The sequence below is a fragment of the Beta vulgaris genome, chromosome 3 (genome assembly GCF_026745355.1).
Source record: "Beta vulgaris subsp. vulgaris cultivar EL10 chromosome 3, EL10.2, whole genome shotgun sequence".
Taxonomy (NCBI): Eukaryota; Viridiplantae; Streptophyta; class Magnoliopsida; order Caryophyllales; family Amaranthaceae; genus Beta; species Beta vulgaris.
Genome location: NC_079204.1, coordinates 51806578 through 51829608, shown reverse-complemented (window position 1 = coordinate 51829608; position 23031 = coordinate 51806578). Strand labels below are relative to the sequence as shown.

At 36.9% G+C, this 23031-nt stretch overlaps 2 protein-coding genes across 2 annotated transcripts; both read right to left on the bottom strand.

The window, feature by feature from the left end:
- Window positions 1-1078: 1078 nt before the first annotated feature.
- Window positions 1079-6318, bottom strand: LOC104889418 (U4/U6 small nuclear ribonucleoprotein PRP4-like protein). The gene is made up of 6 exons (XM_010674634.4): window positions 5954-6318; window positions 4549-5527; window positions 2343-2796; window positions 2058-2255; window positions 1871-1952; window positions 1079-1327 (listed from the first exon to the last, which is right to left on the bottom strand). The coding sequence occupies exons 2-6, from the start codon at window positions 5517-5519 to the stop codon at window positions 1233-1235; spliced, it is 1800 nt and encodes a 599-aa protein (XP_010672936.2). The 5' UTR covers window positions 5520-5527; window positions 5954-6318; the 3' UTR covers window positions 1079-1232.
- A 2173-nt stretch (window positions 6319-8491) lies between these two features.
- LOC125495930 (uncharacterized) lies at window positions 8492-22845 on the bottom strand. The gene is made up of 3 exons (XM_048640698.2): window positions 22004-22845; window positions 21805-21876; window positions 8492-8929 (listed from the first exon to the last, which is right to left on the bottom strand). Exons 1-3 carry the CDS (start codon window positions 22133-22135, stop codon window positions 8894-8896), a joined length of 240 nt encoding a protein of 79 aa, XP_048496655.1. The 5' UTR covers window positions 22136-22845; the 3' UTR covers window positions 8492-8893.
- Window positions 22846-23031: the final 186 nt, after the last annotated feature.

Genomic DNA, 23031 nt, shown 5'->3' with positions numbered 1-23031 from the left:
CCAGCTTCTTGATAAGTTCGTCTGTTCACTTAACAAGATTCTTGTGCAGAGCTCATAATGCACTTTAATTATTTTATGTTAAGCTATACAAATAAGAGAATTAGGCAACCCTTTTCTGAAAGGAGTTCTTATTATGATCATGACATTATTGAATAATTGCGCTGAGATACCAAACACCAAGAGTTCAGATCGAGGGGAGGGTTTGGCACCTCAATGTTGACTCTTTACCCCATGGGGCTGTAGTATGTGTGGCACCTTGATCGGCTCTTCGCCGCCTGGGGTTGTAGTATGTCCTAAGACACTGCAGTAGTACAGCCTAAGAGACTGCAGCATCCCTCCAACAACATACAATTAGAGGTTGTATAAACTGGGTGCAGTGGGCTAACATTCTATGCTGATAAGTGGTAAATACTAAATACATTAATGATCTTTCCTCCCAGTGATTAACAATTAATCGGGTGATTTTACCTTTAACCCATTAGTTACTCGTCTACTTGGTCTAGTGGTAAGGTTTGTATCTCACAACTTTAAGATTTTGAGATCAAACCTCAGTAGAAGCACTTTCGGGATGGGGTTCCCCTACTTTCCCTCGCCCATACTTTCAAAAGATCTTGTCTGTATAGCTTAATCATTTACATTGATCTATGCAAATGATGATTCAATAAGGCGCTTCTCCTTATCAATTTAAAATAAAATGTCACAAAAGAGAATAAAAAATATTAATTTATTGTAAAGAAGGTATGTGGTCATAGAAGGAGAAACTTCATTGTAAAATTAATAAAATAAAATTAGTAGAATCCTTCTAGAAACAAAAAAAAATAAGGAATTAGATAAACTAATAAAAACAACCTAAAAAAAGTTGTTAAACTAATAAAAATTAGAAGAAGTAATGAATATTAGATAAAAGCATAATGATTTTTAATCTAGTTTAGTAGTGACCATCTCTTCTCACATGACAATAAATAGTATATTGTCGTCCATTTTTCAAAGTATATCCATTTCTTTTTAAAAAAGACATTTGTTACATTAGGTAGCTAAAAGAACCTCTTGTGCAATAACCATACAAAAATGGAACCCGTTGTGATTTGCGAACAAACCGATTATCGCCAACGCCTAAATTTAGATAAAATGTTTCGTACAAACAACTAATACAATCAGATGGACCAATTAGCTTAAACAAAAACAACAAATACAATTTGCTATGAATTGTCAACTGATTGCCAAAACAAGGTCTAGTCTACGTCCATTGACTTATCTTCTGAAGGGACACTGCTTGACCATAGTTTGATCGTCCTATCATGCGCAACGGTTGCAATGCATTGTCCATCTGTATCACCACAATAAACAGTGAAGAAATAAGGGTCCCGCAAAATCTGAATCCTTTGAGAAAAAGCATATACTATATATCTTTCGGTTATAGCTTATGAAATTCCACTTCTTAATTACATCTTTTTTGACAAGGAGAACCTTTGATAAGTTGGGAGAGTAATTAGGGATCACAACTTGCGAGAGTAGAAATGAGAATCAATCCTACGGACCCCGTGAAACAAGAAGGGCGACTCTATTCACTAAGCTATCCCTCGCTCTGAAACCCAAATCTTAATTATATAGTTCAATTTTACACTTGCCTTAGTGCTTAATAAACTCAGCTGACTGTTAAAAAGGATGCAAAGTTAGACACCATGCATGTAAACTGACTATGATTTACTCTACAAACGTACATGAGAAATTAGGGAATGAGCACAGTACATGAGAAATTAGGGAATGAGCAAATTGTGACAGTTAGTTATCATGACTCGTGAGATGCTGCTACAACTTCCCAATAATGCATCAGTTGCACTCTGAGAAGTTACCAAGAGAAAGATCTTACCTCCTGTAATATCTAAGGATGCAACTCTTGATTCATGCCCTGACAACGTCTTGATAGGCTTGAAGTCTCGAGATGACCATACCTGATGAAATAAAAGTGAAAAAATCTCCTCGTGAGCGGTGACAGCACAGAACTTTTTATGAGTTTGTTTGTTCCGCCAAAGGAAATTAAGTGTCAAATCTCATACCTTAGCAGTTGTATCATAAGAGGCAGTAACCAAATAATATCCGTCTTGAGGTTCAAATTTAACCCGTGAAAGCTGTTTTGAATGGGCTGGAATAACGTAAAAAGATTTTTTCTTTCTCAAGTCCCAAATCCGGCAAGTATTATCCTCGGAACCGGTTGCCAAATGATAGCCATTAGGGGAGAAATCAACTCCAAAAACCTGAGTAAAAGAAGCACCACACAAGTCAACAACCATAATTTGAGTAGCACTAAAAAAATGACAAACATAACAAGAGAAGAAAATTACAGGGTTGACGTGCCCTTCCAAAGCAAGAACACTTCTTCCTGTTCGGAGATCCCAGACACGTGCAAGAGAATCCAGTCCACAAGATGCTGCCAATGATCCATCGGGATGGAAAGATATGCCATAAACGTCTCTGCTATGGCCTTCCTGAAGAAGCAACTCTGCACCAGTTTCAATGTCCCACAGGCGCCAAGTTTTATCAAAACTTGCAGTGCCCAAGTACTTCCCTGATGGATGGAAAGCAATACGAGCTAGGCGTTTTAGATGACCCTCAAATTTTCTTAATAGAGTACCGTCTGAGTTCCACAACCTTGCAGTACGATCAACTGAGGAAGTTGCCACGTAGTCACTTACAGGAGAAAATGCAATATCAGTAACATGCTCAGTATGTCCCCTTAAGGTAGCGACCCTCGTCACCTGAGGCATACTCCATATTTTGGCAACTCCATTTGATGAACTAGAGAAGCAAAACAAGAAATGAACTGAACATCAGTATTTTGTTCTCATCAACTGTAATATTTTTTTCCATTAAAAAAAGGTGATATTTATTGCCATTAAAAAAGGGTATATTTATCAGACTCAAAATTTAGGGCAATGCAATTCTAGTCTTATAGGCTACTTAAACGCACATCTAAGAATCATTGTTCTCCACGTCATGAAAGAGAAAACAAAGAAGTTCATATCTTTGTCAATTGCCAATCAACAAAGCCGACTCTCCTCAAGGTTGATAAAGCATGTTAGACAAGTAAATAAAAACTCTATTTTGAGCTGACTGACTTCCCTTCCAACAGAAAAACACTCATAACAACAACAAAAATTAAGAAAACAAATGGGTAAAAATAACTCCATGATACTATTTCCACAAACAACAACGCCCAAAAAAAACTCTCCTTTTCTGCTAGTCCCTTAAAACAGTCTTAACCCCACTGATATAAGTATATAACAGAGCCTTATCTGTTGAGCTTGGATAGGCGTCTCATCGTGAGACAGGAGCACGCTTGACATTTCGCGCAAAAAGAAAAAAAACAAGCGCTGAACTTTGGTACCAACTTATACCAAAGTTCAGTAAAATTGATACCAATACCAAAATAACTCTTATTGGTACCAACTTTGAGTTTTGGTACCAATTATACTTACTTTGGCACCAATTATACTTACTTTGGCGCCAATTATATTTACTTTGGCACCAATTATACTTACTATGGTATCAACTTTGAACTTTGGTATCACTAATACCTCCTTTGGTACATAATTTGGTATCAACTTTGAACTTTGGTATCACTAATACCTCCTTTGGTACGGTAACTCTTAGTTTGGTTTTGGCCTCTCACGATGAGATGCCAAGAGTTTCTTGTGACCTACATGTTGCAATTTCTGTAACTGACAAAGTAGACAGCCAGATAGTATCCATTACCAACTCACAAGTGAACAGTCGCTTCTTATATGTCATTTCTTATTCTGGTTCAGTCATTACAGTAGCAGTTACCAACTACCTGCAAGTTACTTCTCTTCAAGAATAAAATATGTGTTCCTCCCAGAAAAAAATTGTATTCAAACATAAAAAAATCACATGTAGCAAGAAAATGTCAGTTTTTTTCAGTCTCTTTCCTTTCTAGAACAAGAGAGAAGACTTCAGCGGGGAGATTTAGAACATAAAGATAACATAGCATTAAAAAGAATCATAACGGTAGCCAGTTCCAACAACAATGACAATAAAGCAAGTACCTATGATAGGCATTTGGATAGTTTAGTAATCAAATGGAAAGGGAGCAAAAGAACAAAAAATATAGTACTTGAGATATTTCATAAGCAATTCCGTCATATATTTGAGACGAAACCCAGAATATAACAGAGAACATGAAAACTGAGGGTTGGAAGTTTTGGATGATCCCTTTTTGGGAAAAAGGCGAAATTGTAGATGAGGTTATCTTTTAAGAATTAACTGTCTTGGAAGAATACTAACAATTAAGCATTTCTATCCCCATACATGGCAGATAGACACAAATTTTACCAAAAACCATACACATTCAAAGTCACAACTTTCACATGATGTTTCGATGGGCTAATGTCATAAGCTACAGAAAATATGACAATCAATTCCAACAACTTTGAGCATCAATTACTAGAAATATGGAAATGAGAAGGATTTGCAACAGTTTAATATCCAACTACTAGTAAAAGTGAAAGAATACTGAGCTGGTGAACATACCAGGTAGCAAGCAGATTTCCATCTCTTGAGAACGAACATCCCCAAAGTGGACGGTCATCACCATATTCACTGGAAGCAAGAGCAAATGTTTTTGCCTGTCTAAGAGCCCAATCTATCTCTGCATCCTCGTCTTCATCTGGATCATCCCTTTTCCTCCTGGCACTCTGCAGACGTTGAGATGCTTTGACAATGGAAAACTTGGCAATAAACTTTCGAGCCTCCAACAATTCCTGTGTCCCTTCAGTATAAAATGGATACTGAATGATTTGTTCATCAACTTCATCCCTAGCTGAAGCAGCTTCCTCCTCTTCCTCATGCGCTTTCATCAACATGTCCAACTGTCCCTCAGCATCAAGCTTGGCCATCAGCATCCGGAGCCTATCCCGTCTTTCCATCTCTCTTTCCCCAAAGAAAGTGATAGGCTCACCAAGACGGCGAAGCCGAGTGCGCACAGCCATATCATTAGTGGGTACAGCTAAAGCAGCAGCTCGCCGCTTCATCAAGAGATCCCGCATTGCTTTCTCTTGACGTTCCCTTACCTGTCGACTTTCCTCTGTAATTTCATACTCAGCAGTTGAACCATGAATACCATGGTCATCATGGTCAGAGTCCGATTCACTTGCATTAACCTCACCATTCTGTGCAACAGGTGGTTTAAGCACAGGCGGGCGGACAGGAAGAGGTGCTAATGGTCTAGGAAGTGTAGAAGGTACAGCAGGTAGAGGAGCCATTGAAGGAACAAGAACAGGAGGTGGAGCTGACAAAGGGGCAACTGTGGGAGGAGGAACTGATGGAGGAATGACTAACGGCGGTGCTGCAGGTGGAATTACAGTCGCCAATGAATGACTCTCGATTGCAGTAGCTGGCGCTGGAATACCCACAGTATCCAGCATCTCAGTATCAGCCACCGCAGGAGTCGATTCTGCTGCTGAACCAGAAGCAGAACAGGGATTCTCCTCATCTACCTCCATTTTGCCGCCTACCGAGCAAATTTAATAATCATTTAGCCAATCTTATCAAGGTTGCAGCTACCTAATTAACTTACTATTCATATTTGAGCCAGCATCACATTCTACATACTCAATAATATTCAACATTTCTTACTCAAACTACAAAACATTATGACTTATCACTTACAGATATATAGTAAAATTTGGCCGAAACTAAAAATTTCTTATTCAAATATTTAATGCTAAACTACAAACTTACAATATATACTAAAATTAGTCCGAAATTAAAAATTCTTTAATCAAATATTTAATCCATCAACATAAAAATCTTATAGCTTACTATACATAGTAGAGTTAATCCGAAATTGAAGATTTCTTCTCAAATATTTAATGCTAAACAACAAATTTAAAATCTTAAAAGCTACAATATATAGTAAAATTAGTTCGAAACAAACCTTCAATTTCTTGGAATGGTCGGAAAAATCCTTCAATGTTTTTCCTCGAAAAGTAACTTGGATTGATGCTGAAAATCGAACTTTTTAGATAGAAAATAAAACTCGATCGAAATCTGTAACTTGTAGAACGAAATGGAATTTGTAATCGCAGCAAATTCTAGGAATTGGAATTTGGAGAGTTAGGGTTAGTGAGTAAGAAACTTGTTCTTCTTGTATCCTTTTCTTTTTCTTTTTTCTTTTTTTTCTTTTTTCTTTTTTCTTTTTTCTTTTTTCTTTTTTCTTTTTTCTTTATCCCTTCATCCCTTGCCTAAAAGAACAGCGTTTTCCTACATTATACCTCCACATTTTACTAGCGTGTTCGGCATTGGTAGTTGTGGTATCAACTTCTAGCTATAAGAGTAATTGTGTTGGTAGTAGTTAATGGTTGGTATGTAGCTGTTAGCGATTAGTCGTTAGCTGTTAGTTGTTAGTCGTTAGCTGTTAGTCATTAGCCGGTAGCTGTTAGCTATTAGGTAACTGTATAAGATATTGATGTTCGATAAAAGAAGCTGTCAAAGGAACAGTTTACAAATAACTAGTTAAAAACTCAAAGTAAACGTTAATGTATCATTTATACACCACTAAAAGCTATCTAATTGTAACTTTTGACAAATACTACAAAAACACTACTTATACCACTAAAAGTTACTTATATCACTACCTAACCAAACACTATTATTTATTTTAATTGGTGTTTTGACTCAGTCAAAGCACTAAAAGTTACCTCAGAGCTTGTGCCGAACACACCCTACAATTACTATTGCATTATTGTATCAATAAAGGCCCAAATTAGTACATAGACACATACGTATGATGAGAATCATACGAACGATGAACATAAAGAACTATATTGTGAACACAAAGACCAACACCAATGAACATGTACTAACAGAGATGTACATATGTTTATTTGACTTGCTATCTATGTACATGTGTTCATTCGGCTGGTTATTTATGTATATTTGGTTTGTTATTCATGTACATGTGCTCACCATTTTCTATGTACTAGCGTATGCACCATCTAGGTGTTGCAATAAAGTTCATTCTATTCAACTTAATTTTATTTATTTGAACTTAATTAAACTTATCTAAACTTATTAGATTTATTAGCAGAGATGTCAGTGAAACGATTCACCCCATCCCTAGTCCTTACCCCGATTGAGCGTGGATGGGTCTAGCTAAACTTATCGTACCTGCCACACGTGTTATGCGGGGTATAGATCTTATGTTATCCTCGCCACATCCCCGCCACCTAGCTTCTCCTTTATTATTCCTACGTCCTCCAATCTAATAAAATACATACAATTTTTTTGTTTAACAAAATGCATCTAGTATCCCTCTTGTTTCATAAATACACGGATACACCAATGCCCTTAAAGTTTTATGCATATGCACCAAATATCAAAGTAACATTGTAAGTTTGACATTAGGGGTGCAAACTTTATGCACCAATTACCGCTGGGGTTTGACAATTATGTATGAAAGACTTATTTTTCAAAATTACAGATATTAAAGTATTTTCTAGTGCTGCTATTTGAACACCTTGGCAGTATAATTTGCAGGCTCCTTACCTCTGTTGCTTCTTATACTATAATTTTTGGTCAATATTATTATTTTTTGGTTAAATGCTACAATTTAAATGTTATTTCTCACTATTTAGGTGCTTTAGTATATTAAGTTTCAGTTGTTTATTACCAATAAAAGCATAACAAACATGACAATGCTTATTTTGATAGCCTCTTGCAAACACTTTTGTTGTTTTTTGAGTTTTTTCTTCAATTGCTTCATTTCTTCTCCAATTTGGCATTTTCTACTTCTTCAACTTCAATATTGTTGTCATCCCTAATTCCCTATCCCTTTGCCTAACATTATAGTTTTAAATTCAATGGTGATTATGAGCTTCGATAATTGCAAGTATATTACTGCATTTGCAATTTCTATTTGAGACTCTAATGCCCAATTTTTAAGAGGATGTTTGAGATTTTATGTTCGATAGACTTTCAATGATTATGTAATAGGAGGCAAGAGAGGTAAATAGGTTGTACACTATTGGAATTTGGAGGTGTAAATAGCAACCATAATGATGTTGTCACAAGTCTTTCTATATTATTGTTAAATCTTAGGTGAATTTGGTCAATAAAAGGTTGCACCCCCTAGCGTTAAATTTTTGCCGTTACTCAATAATGACATCTGATGCATATATGCACAAAACATAAAGAGGCATTTGATGTTTTTTCGAAACAAGAGGGTACCAAATGCATTTTGTTAAACCTAGCTCGGGAAACTTGGTGAAAAAATCGAAAAACATAGTACTATAGAAATCCATGTTATATTATTTTGCAAAGAGGAGTAGTATGTTTGCAAATTGTAAGATCGGAATATGGATGTTGACCTATAACGTGAAGACTTATCAGTTTTACAATTTCTTTTTATTATATTATACTGTGGCCTAATGTGTTTGAGGTGGAATCTTTGCACTCTTGAAATTTGGGAGCTTAGTTGGGGAGATGATGAGGCAAGTATGAAGCAGGTGTGGGTGGTCAGACAGGGACAAATTTAAATACGTATCCACTAGGGTGGGGATGGATTTGAAAATTTTCACTCGCAATAGGTGGTGGGATGGGAGTGAGGATGAGATTTTTAGGCAAGTGCGTATGTAGAAGGACCATCCTCTACACTTACCTCACTCAATAATCAACATCCATACTTTTTTTTTTTGGTGAACACAGCAACCCAAACATAAATTAAGATTTAAAGAGGTCCATACAATCCCTCACAAGAGGTTCCATACAATAACTAGGGGGGGTGGGGAAAAGCCTAGTTACATTACAATCATAATCCGACAAACGAAGATACTTAGCTAATACATCAGCTACACTATTACAGCTCCTGTTGCAGTACTCAATCTTCACTCCCGGCAACGTCTTCCACAGCTTTCTGCAAGAAAAAGTCATTCTAGTGTATTTGTTAGAGTAGTCAACTGGATCTTTTAGAAGAGAGACACCGATCGAACTATCCGAATATATGGTTGCCACCCTTAACCGATTATCCCTGGCTATAATTAGACCTTCATACATGGCACTTAGTTCAGCAGTTAGGGGATCTAAGGCATAACTTCTCCTCCCAAACCCAATGTGCCAAGACCCATCTGGCTCCCTAACCACCCCCCTATTCCTATCGGCTCAGAGGTTCGTACAAAGGATGCGTCAACATGAATGATGAGGGCGTTCGGAGCAAAAGTAAGTGAATTAAACAAGTTATGGGGTTTTGGTTCCCTGATTTTGAGGGCTTGGATGCGGTTACGAGCTTGCACACTCGCTCTATGGATAACAACTCTTGCTGGCGATGGTTTTGCGTCCCGAAAACAGCATTCATTTCGGTCCTTCCAGAGTTCAAAACATAAATAGGGAAAGAGAACAGGCCAGCTAATGTTTCTAAACTCGAACTCAGTCTCACTATTTGCACGTAACCATTCCTGGAAGGGCAGATGACACGGTATGGGGGGGGTACATATCGTCCAGACCTCCTGAGAGTGAGGACAGTCCCTGATGATATGATTGGAATTCTCCGACCCCCCAGGACAACGGGGGCAGGATGTATCAATCGCAATATTACGAATGGTGAGCATATTTCTGTGGGGTAGACGATCTAACCACAGGAGCCAGAAGAAAAACTTTAATTTGGGCTCGCCTTTCCCTTTCCAAACCCAGTCAAGGTCCACCTGAGGGACCTGTATCATTGCCGCATAGGCATCTCCCAGCGAGAACCCTTGGATATGAGCGAAGTGGGGCGTGATGATGTCATCAACATCTTGGGGGAGAGGGAGAAGGATACTTTTAATCTGGTCACAGAGGCAAATGGGGAGGTCAAAAGATATTTTGTCAAATTTCCACTCCCCATCAACAACTAAATCTCGAACTTTCAAAGAGTCCTCCTCCTTACTAAGAGGCCCAGCCACGTACCCACGTAGCATACCCACTCCTAACCAGTCATCCTCCCATACCCTGATACTCTCACCATTCCTGAGGACCCAGGAACTATGGTCCCGAAGCATATCCCACCCTAGACCTACATTTTTCCATAACGTGGACCCATTTTTGAACTCCGTGGCCTGATCTCTGGATAAGTATTTTGATCTTATCACCTCCTGGGCGAGGTTGGCCGGGGCTTGCGCTAGCTTCCACCCAAGTTTAGCCATGTAAACCTTATTCATGAGACTCTGCTCCCTAATCCCTAGACCTCCACAGCTCAGAGGTTTAAACGTCTTCTCCTTGCCGACCAGGTGAATTTTCTTTCTATCTTTCGTGTCCCCCCACAGGAAATTATTACTAATTGTATCCAGATCCTTATGCGTTGCTGCAGGAAATACCGTTGCTTGCATATAATACGCCGGGATGGCAGAGAGAGTTGATTTTATAAGGCATAATCGGCCCGCTTTGGAGAGATATTTGGTCTTCCACATGGCCAATTTTGTCCTCACCTTATCCACCACAAATTGCACTTGCGCCCTATTCGGTCTCTTATGCGAAATCGGCAGACCCAAATAAGATCCCAGGTTGTCATTCTCTTGGACTCTAAGCGTTTCCTGGAAAAGCTCCTTGTGCTCGGTAGAAGTGTTTGGGGAGAAAATGAGCTTACTTTTCATTTCATTAATTTTCTGACCCGAGAGACGGCAGAATGTTTCCATTGTGTTCCTAACAGCGTAGGTTGTATCTTCGTCCACCCTACCAAACAACAGCAGGTCATCCGCAAATAGAAGATGGGAGATGGGGACTTTTTTCCTCCCAACCCAAAAGGGGGTCCATTCCTTCCTATCACATATCTCATGGATAGATCTCGAAAGGGCCTCCAGGCAGATATTAAATAGGTATGGTGACATCGGGTCTCCCTGTCTGAGGCCCCTAGAGTGTTGGAACGCTTCCGTTTTCCTCCCGTTAACCAATACTGCAGAGGAGGCCTTGGACACACAATTCATAATGAACTCAACCGAGTGGGTATTCATATTACACATAAACAAGCACTCCCTAACAAAACTCCATTCCACCCGATCATAGGCTTTTTCAAGGTCAATCTTTAACGCAAACCACCCCCATTTCCCTTTCTTTTTGTTCATCGAATGAAGAACTTCGGAGGCGACTACAAGGTTTATATCAGGCCCTCTACCTTTAATGAAACTATTCTGGTTCTTGGATATCCAACTGGGGATGACATTTTTCAACCTATTTACCACAATTTTCGTGACCACTTTATACAGAGTGTTGCACAGGCTTATGGGACGAAATTGCTTAATGGTCTCCGGGTCCTTTTGCTTGGGAATGAGGCATATTAAGGCGTGACTCAGATCCCCCGGAATCTGACCCTGGTGGAACCAATTCCGGATATTCGTGCACACGTCTCCGCCTGTGATCTCCCAAGAGTGTTGGAAGAATAACGGATGGAAACCATCCGGCCCAGGGGCTTTCAACGGTTTCATACTGAACAGGGCTTTTCGGATTTCCTCATGACCGGGGGCTTGACTAATGTCAGTTTGGGAAACGTCCCATGGATGGTCCCGGTAAGTCATATGGCACTCTATATGTTCCGACGAGTAAAGCTTGGTATAGAAGCCCAGGATATGGGTGGATATGTCATTAGGGTTCGTGATAGTATTACCCACCTCGTCTCTTAAACACAAGATTTTACTCCGGTTCCTCTTGATTATCACACTCCTATGGAAAAATCTAGTATTTCGCTCCCCTTCCTCCATCCTTTCTAATCTACTCTTGGTCCTCCAAAGAAGTTCTTCTTGGTCTAAAATGGTCATTAACTCAGATTGAAGTTTAGATTCAAGATCCTGGTGATAGCCTGATAAGGGATTGTTTTGGAGGTAGATCTGGGTACCATTGAGTCTAGCTGTTATGTGTCTCTTACGGGCATATATGTTTCCAAACTGGGAACGGTTCCACTCAGAGAGCGCGTTTCTAGTCTTACCTAGCTTCTCCTCCAGAATACTGTTAATATTCCAAGCCCGGTTAACCACCTGAAGGTAATCTCTATCTAGGGTCCACATTGGTTCGAACCTAAATGGCTTGGGGCCTACCGATTGATTTTCATTTTTTAACTTAATTAGGATAGGGCAATGGTCGACGTTATTCTAGGTAGGTGCCACACACTATGGTCCGGGAAGGATTGGATCCACTCATCATTAGCCCACCCACGGTCTAACCTCTCATAAATCGGGTTATTTTTCCTTTTATTCGTCCAAGTGTATTTAGGTCCATTATAGCCAAGGTCGATTAGGTTACAATCATTCATCGTAGAGTTAAAAGATGCCGCCCTAGACAAAGAAATTTTCCTACCCCCAAATTTCTCACTCTGACATGTAACCTCATTGAAGTCTCCTACTACTAGCCAGGGCTCACTCACACTCTCAGCAAAAACTTTAATTTCTTCCCACAAATTTTCTAACATACTTCTTAGGACTCGCATAGATAGCTGAAAATAAAAATGATGTATGAATATTACGTACCTGAACGATGCCATGCACGCCTTGGGCCCCGTCTCCTAAAGGATGGAAGTCGATCACATTCGAGTTCCACAGGAGAAGGATCCCTCTTACAAAACCGATCGGCTCCACAAGGAACCACGAGTCCATACCCAGACCCTCCACAATATCCGCCGTTCTAGCTTTGTTCACCCAGGTTTCAACCAAGACCACCATAGAAGGGGAATGCTGGTTAACGAGCAACCGAAAGTTTGTAACAAAAGAAGGCCGGCCTATGCCGCGCACGTTCCAAAAGAGGATAGTCATCCCTTCAAATAAGTTGGGCGTGTGAAGGATTCTCTGTAGAATTCCCTCGTTTCCTAGAGCCCACGGATCTACTTCGGTTCCGGATTCGGGACAAGTCCACATCCTTCGGTGTGGCCAAAGAGCCATCTCTGCTTCGCGTGGGTTTCTTCTCCCTCTTGCCTCGACCCATGATATTGTTATCCCCAACTGGCGCATAGGCCGGTGGAGCCGGGCTAGGATGATTGCATCTGTGTTGCTCATTGCCATTCCCCGAAACGCCATTGAGTTGATGAGGACAACCGTTCTCACTCTCGGCAATATCGGGGTCGGGTCCAACCAAGGGCCCAAGTTCATCATCAAGCACCGGTCTTCTTCCTCGACTACGACCTCTCTTTGAAGAAACCACTGGATGAAAATCTTGAACAATGGGGGGAGGTGTGCCGCCACCTGAAATTGGGAATGTGGGGCACCCTTAATTCGGAATTCGCATACATGATTAAGTCCTTGTATGTTTAGGGACAAAGCTTCGGGTTTAGGATCAGTGCCTTCACCTCCTTCAGGCTTATATCCGAGAAAATTTGAGGGCTCTCCTCCTCGGGGAGGAGATAATCTATGTACCCCGGGTTCAGCTCTGGCATGATTGGTCTCACTGGACGGTTGAACATGATTGAGGAGCAGTTCCTTTCCAGTACCATTCTCGGAGGAGGGGGGGATGGAGGGGGAGACAAAAGTGGAGGTGGAGACGACGGGGAGAACTGGTACACTTCTTGGGGGTCCATTTTTCACAGTTTTTTCGGGAGAGAGAGGGAGGTTTTTTTTATTGTGGATTTTTTTGGATACAGTGGGTTCAAAAATCGGGGGGGGGGATTAAAGGTTGCGTGATGTGTGTTCCCGGGGGGGTAGGGTGGCTGGTAGCCTGCCCTCATCATGAGTCTTTTTGGATGAAAGGACAGGAGCAGGGACATCCTCTCCTTGCAAATCGTGCTCGCCGCCCATTCCTTCAACCTCCTGGAGAGACGCAAACTTATTTGCAGTAGAGACTAAGAGTTCTGTCTCTTTGAGGGTGACAGCCATCACCGAAACTTCTGAACTGGGGTCTAAGTCAACTTCCTGTCTTTTCACTTCCTTCCCTACTAACTTTTGATCTTTCTCTCCTCTCTTAGGAGTCCACCTGCTCTTGACTTGGCCCACTGAGTAATTCTTGGGCCCCCCAAAATCTTTTCTATCTTTTCTTCCTCCTTTTACTCCTTGATATATCCACTCATTTTCCGGAGCGTGAACCGTACCTTCCTTCCGGTCATCTTCCTTGGGCCTTTGTTGACTCATCACCGGGCACGATTTGTTTGAGTGCCCAACCAACTTGCAGTGACTACACCACCAAGGACCTTCCACAAATATTAATTTTTGTGTGACTCCACCAATGCGGGTCGTCATCGGTAATTTCTTTTTTCCATCGACCAACGTACAGATGGCGCATATCTTCTTCTCCACCCTCCAAAGAATGAGAGTCTACTTTAATTGTTTTCCCCACCCCATTACCAATTTTCTCAAGGATTTTACGAGTATAAAACTCCATGGGGAGTTCTGGAAGGTGAAGCCATACAGGGAACTGGTTGATACATGCCGACGACGGTTGGAATCCCGGGGTCCATGGTTGGACCCAGATTAAGTGACCAAGGATGAACCAGGGCCCTTCAGCAAGGATAGATGATCTCCTTTCGCTGGACCCACACTTGATGCTGAAGAACCCCTTACCAAAAGCAATAATGTCCAACTTTCCGTCCCACTTCCACAACTTACGTAGCTCTTGCTGAAGGAATTCATAGGAGAAGGATTTTCCCAAAACTTTACAAATCACCGATGTCTCCCATGGCTTTGATAATTCTTCATATTCCTCTTTCGAAATGGGGACAAAAATTTCATTCTCTTTTAAAGGCTCTGAAACAGCCGTAGCAAAGGGAACAACAGAGTTTTGCAGGGGGATGACACTATTCACTAGATTTTCTGGGTTAGTTGGATTCCCCACAGTCAGAGCCCTCATAAATGAGGTCTCAGCATTTATGGTATTAGGAAAAGGAAGGGAGATGGTACCTGGCAGGGGGTCTGGGGGACGTAAGCTAGGGGGGATACCTTGAGGAGGACTGGATGGACTCGGGCCCCATGCAGAAGCTTCTCGGGAGCAGGTGGCGTGCTGGCTATCGGACTTTTGTGCCGTGAGGGCGGTTTTGGGGGGACTTTCTGTGGTTTCCTCACTTTCTCTCTCCTGCTCTTTCTCTCTCATACTTTTGAATCCACCTAAATTTTACATTAACATCCATACTTATTAGTCCTTATTATACGTTATTTGAACTTATTAGACTTTATTATGTGAAAGCGTCAAACCTTATTTTTCTTGAACTGAACTTATTAGTCCTTATTAGACCTCATATGAACTTGTTTTTGTCGATAAAGATTCAAAATAAGGTGAGCAGAACATGTCCTAAATCTATGGTCACGCTAGTTTACTTTAAGGGGGTCACTTAATAAAGAGTAAATTTTAACCCTTTTTTTTGTGTTTGCACCCGGTTCACCCTTCGGGCTACATCTGGATCGAGGCCAAGTTCGGAGTGGTTAGGTCATTTTTAACCTTGAATAGGTCATTTTTATACAAGTAAAGTGATCCACTTAAGACAACTAGTTATCCACGTCTGAGAAGTAATTTTTTTTACCTTAAAGGATCACTTTTATACAAGTGACCGATTTGGGGTAAAAAGTTATCCCTGTTATACAATCAATTACTATACAATTTCATACAAGACTTTGTGTATAATATATATGTACCTTGTGTTTCTTTGATTTTTTTTTCGTTATACTCCATCTCTCTAACCTTTTTAAAGTTCCACATAATACTCCTCGAACTTACCTTTTTTCTAAACATGAAATGCCGCCGGCGCTAACTACACGTTATTAATTTCATTTATTTATTGTTTTTTAGGGGAACTAATCTAACATATAAATATTCTCTACAAGATCAAATCTACTCCCTCCATTCCTTTTCGATCTACTAACTTCACTTTGGGGGATAACCAATAAGCAAGTCCAAAAGTGAAATAGAAAAATTGAATAGTGAGAGGAATAAACTAAAAAGGTGAAAAGAGAATTTTTAATGTGTTATTATTTTTAAAAAGTGACCATATGAGTGGAAAAAGAGGTCAAAAATAGATGAGATATATGTTACAAAAAATAAAAAAAGGCAACAACATGTAAATTAAAAAGAAACGGACCAAAAAGGAAAGTGTATATATTAAAAAGAAATGAAGATAGTATGTATGAGTTAGATTAATGCCAATTGATTAGATAAGGTAGACGAAATTACTAACGTCTAAATTTACGCGAGGATACTATGCATTTAAAAAGGTAAGTTTAATTAGGGTCCTTGAGTGGAATTTTAATAAGGCTGAGGCACAATGTAAAAATTGGAAGAACACAAGGGTACATATTATACTTTATTTAGCATCCTTATCAACTTTTGAAAATTGAATTTTATATGAACATTTGTATTCCTTCCATTCTTTATTGACATGTTTAATTGAATTGAAATCTTGGCATATTTGGAATAACATAGAATCTTATAAAATATTCTCAATACTTTCTCCGTTTTCTTTTAAATGTTACACTTTTCAAATCACGAATTCCTAGGTAATTTTTGGAAAGGAGAGAGATAGAGAGAATGAAAAACAAAAGGGTCTCATGTGAACCTGTGATAGGAGAGAGATAGAGAGAAGTTATCACCCAAAATAAAAGTGTAATATCTAATTTAAAACTTTCCAAAATAAAAAATATAACATTTAAAAAAAACGTAATTATATGGGATTTATTCAATTTGTCACAATTAGTATTTTAATCGTATCAAATTTTTATAAGTTTTACAAATACGAAATGACAAATATCTATAGTTTATGGGTTTAGTCCGTTGTAAAAAAAAACAAATATTTATAGTTAAAGATATGCATTATCATATATGCAATTCAAACTAGAACATCAATAAGTTGAATTGAACAAATTTGTTAATGAGTATTCGGTGAGATAAGACTTTGACTCAAAGTAGATTTGATGACAAAAAAATTTTTTAAGTGGAAGAAGAAGAGCTCTAGAAAGAAGAAGATAGAAATGATGGAACTGCCGGAACAAGAACATATCCAACAACTATTTGATTTTTTTCCCCCAAAGTCGGCCTTCTTATTGGTTTTTTAGGTTTTAAAGTTCAACTAAATTAGTGAACATGATGAATAAATTATAATAAGGAGCCGATATCTAAGAAGTTATAGTAGCACTGGCAATCAGGTCGAGTTAGGTCAATTTCAGGTTGACCAAATTTATATTTCAGTGCACTTACCCCGAACCCAACCTGATTCTAATTTCAGGTCGAAAATCATAACCCAAACCCGACCTTACCGAAGGGTTGACCCGAAATTAACCCAAAAATGACCTGAAATGAAATTCAATTATACATGCTAAGCTATGAAAGTAAGGGTTAATGACCTGAAATGAAATTTAGGTGATTCATGGCCCAATACAAATAAGAATAACAAAAGATAGGTTGTATAAATTACGAATGTCTAGGTTAATTTTAAGTTGACCAGATATGAAAATAATCCGACTTCTAAATCAGGTTATTCGGGTTATCTTCAGGTTCAAAAAGTCAACCCGAACCTAACCCATTATATTTTTAGGTCGGATTGGGTCGACCCATTTTTTATTTCAGGTCGAGATCTCAACCCAAACTAAAAATTTTTAGGTCGGATTATTGGGTTGAGTCAATTTTTGCCAGCCCAAGTTATAGTGGTGTAGCCACTCAAAAAGCCTTCCTTATTTGTATGTCTTATAGGAAGAAATCTGAATCTTATTAAACATAATTTTTTTTTTGACATCTAATATTAAACATAATTTGTGATGTTTTTAATGTTATTAAGCCATATGAATTTGATTTATCTAATTATCATTACACTCATAGTCCTATCTCTCTATTAATTAAAAATCTTTTTACATTTCTTTTAAGTCTATTTCCAAAAGGTATTGTCTTTTGATTTGAACAGAATTACACACACATATATCTTTGAGTAGGTTAAGATTGTACTTACAAGAAGTGTATATAAGTAGGTTTATTTAACATGTGTGCTATTAAAGTATAAAACTAAGTTCCACTTTTCTAAAATCTATTATAGTTGTGAAACAAATTAATCATAACTCATATGGAGTATGTCTTAAAATATGCATTAAAAATATGTTGAAATCCCAATAAAACCACCAATAAATTATCAAATCGCATGTGGACAATAGATGTTCTTTTTAAAAAAAATGAGCAACTAAGCGCATTGATTTAGACGAGATATGTATAGAGGTCTTGGGTATCATCTTCACAGAACTCTACCAACTAAAATAGATGACATCCACATATAGATCGTAGATGTTCCACTCCATAGCCCAAACATAACTTAAACAAGTTCCATTGCATAACCTATTGTTCTAATATTTACACTTGAGATATCTCGAAAAGTAAATAGCACCAATGCTGTTAAGTGCACCTTTACCGGCCCTCAAAATTATCAATGAGCAAGTAAATTAATCGTTTTGAGTTCATGGATGTACATACCATACTCACAATACACCCAAATATATGATAAACGTTATAAAAATAGCACGATTATTGTTGTGCTCTCACGGGCATATTTTCTTTCGGAGGTAGTTGAAAAGTTCCTTTTTTAGGTGAAAATCCGCAATGGAGGAAAAACGTGAAAAAGAGGCCTCACATGGTAAGTTATCAACTTCTGTGTTATTTCCTCTAAAGTACAATCCTTATTTTTTCTTATGTCAACCAATAACCGTTATATCAATGTTATCAGAATCGGGATCCTACTTTAGATCGTAAGGGTTGGTAGGATCAAATCGACAAGATCGTATCATAGAATTGTAAGATCCTACAATATAGAGTAAACTAGTGATTATGTTATAATGTTGTAAAAAGACTCATGTTGAAATTTTACACACATCAATAATGATATTTTTTGTTCCCAAAAAGTGATAGTATTTCATTACTCTATACGATTGAAGTAATATACTAATATGTGATCAAAATATAATAGGAGATCAGATCGTAGGATCATGAAATTGTGTTATGATCCTACCATGTGAATTTTGGTAGTTGGGTAGGATTGAAAATTAGAAATTCTATCAATTTAAGATTATACGTAGGACGATCAAGATCGAAAATGTCCTTTCAGATCGTAGAATCGTAGTATTTATAATCCCGATCAGTATTGCATTAAATGTTAACAAATTAAATGCTTTTATTAAAAATATAAGATGGCGTCATATCAAGCTATAATTAATAGGAAAATTGGCTAAGAATAACATGTGGAAAATAATAAAATTGAACTATTTTGTTAGTAATAATAGGAAAATAACACTTAATTGTGCAAAAATAAAATGGGGTTCATTGATGAAAGAATATTCTAACAATATAATGCCATATATATATTTTTTTGGGGAAATTTATTTTCGAACTTTGTAAATGTTAAATATGTTGATGTATCCGGTATGATTCTACTTTATTATTGTTTCATATAATCTTTGATAAAGATGTAGAATATAGTTGGTGGGTGAGAGATTATAGACAGATAGTAGATCCCCGTCTAAAATAAAAGTGTTGCAATTAATATGGGATAGACGAGAATATCAAGAATGTCTTGACGTAGTGGTTAAAATTGAGGTGATGTGAATGATAAATATAATCACATGTTTGAATCCTCCCTCTCATTCTTTGTAGTTTGTACTGCATTCGTGGCTCCAATTGATCAAAAAAATAGACGAAAATGAAAAGTGAAGGGAGTATTAGATAATCTATGTTTAATACAAAGTCGACACCCCTTTTAGTAGTATAAACTAGTTATTAGGCCCGGGTTATGTCCCGGGTAAGACAAAATTTTCATTTATTAATATAATACTTTATGATAATAACACCAAATACAACTTTGCCGAGTTAAGGATACAAGAGGGTACTGAACTTTGGAAAAAGTTTCAGTTAAGGTACTGAACTTTCAAAAGTTCCAGTTAGAGTAGTCAAAATGGACGTCTGTTAACTTAAGGTACTGAACTTTGGTTTGTACCGTTATCAGCCCCAAAAAGAAAAGAAAAATGTGGCATGGCATTAGTTAAAAAGAAAAAGGTAACATGACATTAATTATAAAATTCCACACTCTTTTATCTCTCCTTTGATTCCTCACCTTCTTTTCTCTCTCCTTTGATTTCTCACCCTCTTTTTACTTTTTACTTTTTACTATTTTTTATTATATATCAACCTACATTTTTAAGTATATATCATCTGTAGAAGAAATCAACTCGGTCGACGAGCAATCATTAAAAAGTAAAAAGAGGGTGAAGAATCATTTTCTTTGCCTAAATATTCAAGATTTGGATTAAGGGTGCGTTCTGTTCAACTTAAAAAATTAAGTTTCAGGTCCAATAAGTTCAGATAAGTTCAGATAAGTTGCAATAAGGTCTAATAAGTGCAATAAGTTCCAATAAGGTCCAATAAGTTCTAATCAGGTGCAATAAGTTCCAATCAGGTGCAATAAGTTCCAATCAGGTCTAATAAGGTCCAATAAGTTCCAATCAGGTCTAATAATGTCCAAATAGTCAATGTTTAATAAACATTTGTATTATTGTCCATTATTTTGTTGTTCATCATACTTCTATCACTATTAGCGGATTATGTTATTATTAGAATTTTAATTAAAGTACCACAATGATTATATAGTATTATACTTGTATTAGTGTCTATTATTTTATTATTTATTTGTATTTTGTCTATTATTTTATTATTTATTTGTATTATGTCTATTATTTTATTATTCATATTACTATTAGCTGATTATGTTATTATTAGAATTTTTTATTAAAGTACCACAATGTATAGTATTATACTTGTATTATTGTCTATTATTTGATTATTCATATTGATATTAAATAATATTATAATCATGGTCAAATAATTAATGTTAATAATAATAATAATTATACTTACAATATATTTCAATTCGTCTTTAAATAACTAGAGATAACATGTTTTCTTCTAGTACTTTCACATAAATGAAAGGAGAAGAAAGGAGAAGAAATGAAGGAAGGAGTTGTTAGCAATAAATGTGAATGCTATCTACTTACCTTCACATTAATGAAAGTGAAGTAAGAATAGGCAAATATTAGATTAATTATCATAAGAGATAATTAGTAATAATTATTTTTTAAAGGACGAATTATAATAATTATTACTCCATAAAAAATTTTGAGGGGTGTTAGTGGTAATATTTATGTTATTCATGATCAATGTTTTTGTCTAATAAGGTCAAATAAGTTTCAATCAGGTCCAATAAGGTCTAATAAGTTTCAATCAGGTCCAATAAGGTCTAATAAGTTTCAATCAGGGGCAATAAGGTCTAATAAGTTTCAATAAGGTCAATAAGTTCTAATAAGGTCCAATAAGTTCCAATAAGGTCCAATAAGTTCCAATAAGTTGAATCAGGTCCAATCAGGTTTAATAAGTTCCAATAAGTTCAGTTCAGGTTCAATAAGTTCAGTTCAGATAAGGTCCAATAAGTTCAGGGCCAATAAGTTGAATAGAACGCACCCTAAATACTAAAATTGCCAAAATAAAAATAAAAATTATTGAAGCTTTGAAATTCTGAGTTAAAGAGAAACTTTGAGTTGAAGATAACTAAAACGGAAGGCAAAGCCAAAGCTTGATGGAGGGAAAAAAATTCTTTGTTTTCTTTAAAAAACAAAAGTTTTTTTTAATATAGTTACACAAAAGAAAAATTATTTTTAAACAGAGATGAAGAAAAAACACAGAAAAACAACTAAAATTGGAGCAAACATCATAATAGGAAAATAATCAACCCATCAAAAAGATTGAAAATTCATTCATAATAATAAAAATTGGTGCTTTTTTTTCATTTCTAAACAAAAATTAATGAAACAGAGAAAAAAAAAGAGGGGAAATTAAACAAACCTGTAAACAAAGTTCACAAATTATATCCCCTTTTTCATCACACCATCTTTGTATGCAATCTCTGTGAGCAAACTACCCAGAAAAAAGAATCAAAAAATATTAATTACGCACTTAAAAAGATAGAATTTTGAAGTAAAAAGCATAATTATTATAAATACCCATCACATAAATATAATTAAAGTTTCAATCCTAAGTTTACCTTCACTGTTCCAGAACAAGAACAAGGAGTTTCTAATTTTCTGCAACTTTCAAATTCTGCTTCATGGCAAATTCTGCAGTAGTAATATGAAGAAGTATCTAAATCATCTATAAATAATACAATTTCTTCCATCTTCAAAATAATTTTTCTTATTTTTCTGCTTAATTTTTCTATTTTTCTTTTGTTTCTTTTGTTTTTTTTTTACAGGTAACTTGTACAAACAAATACATCAAATTTAAACTTTAAAACATCAAAGTTAAGGGATAGTTTGAGTCAGTTAATTTACTAGATTGTTGAAACAAAAAGTAGCAAAAAGTAAAAAGTAAAAAGAGGGTGAGGAATCAGAGGAGAGAGAAAAGAAGGTGAGGAATCAAAGGAGAGAGAAAAGAAGGTGAGGAATTTTATAATTAATGTTATGTCACCTTTTTCTTTTTAACTAATGCCATGTCATATTTTTCTTTTATTTTTGGGGCTGGTAACGGTACAAACCAAAGTTCAGTACCTTAAGTTAACAGACATCCATTTTGAGTACTCTAACTGGAACTTTTGAAAGTTCAGTACCCTAACTGAAACTTTTTCCAAAGTTCAGTACCCTCTTGTATCCTTAACTCCAACTTTGCCTAGTAGTTAAAACTTTAGTATATATACTTGAGGTATCGGGATCAAACACTATACAATGCAATTTCTTAATTTTTTTATTGTACATGGATTACATGAGCTAAAACTCCATAGGAAGAGCGCCAGGTGGCACAATATCTTGTTTTTGCACGCCTTTTAATATATTTGTATAGATAGATTTCACTAGCTTAGTATATCCCCATTTTTTTTAGCAGAAAAGCAGAGCAGAAATAATATTAAGTAATGGATAAAGAGTCCATGAGAACATGAACATATGGCGCTACATCAGTAGGAACATGACACTCCCATCTTTGTTCGACACCAAAAGGAACTAGTCTTGCTAGGTTATGAGCAACGTAATTGCCATCTCTTCATCCCCATTAACTTCTTTAATATCCTTCAAGTACACA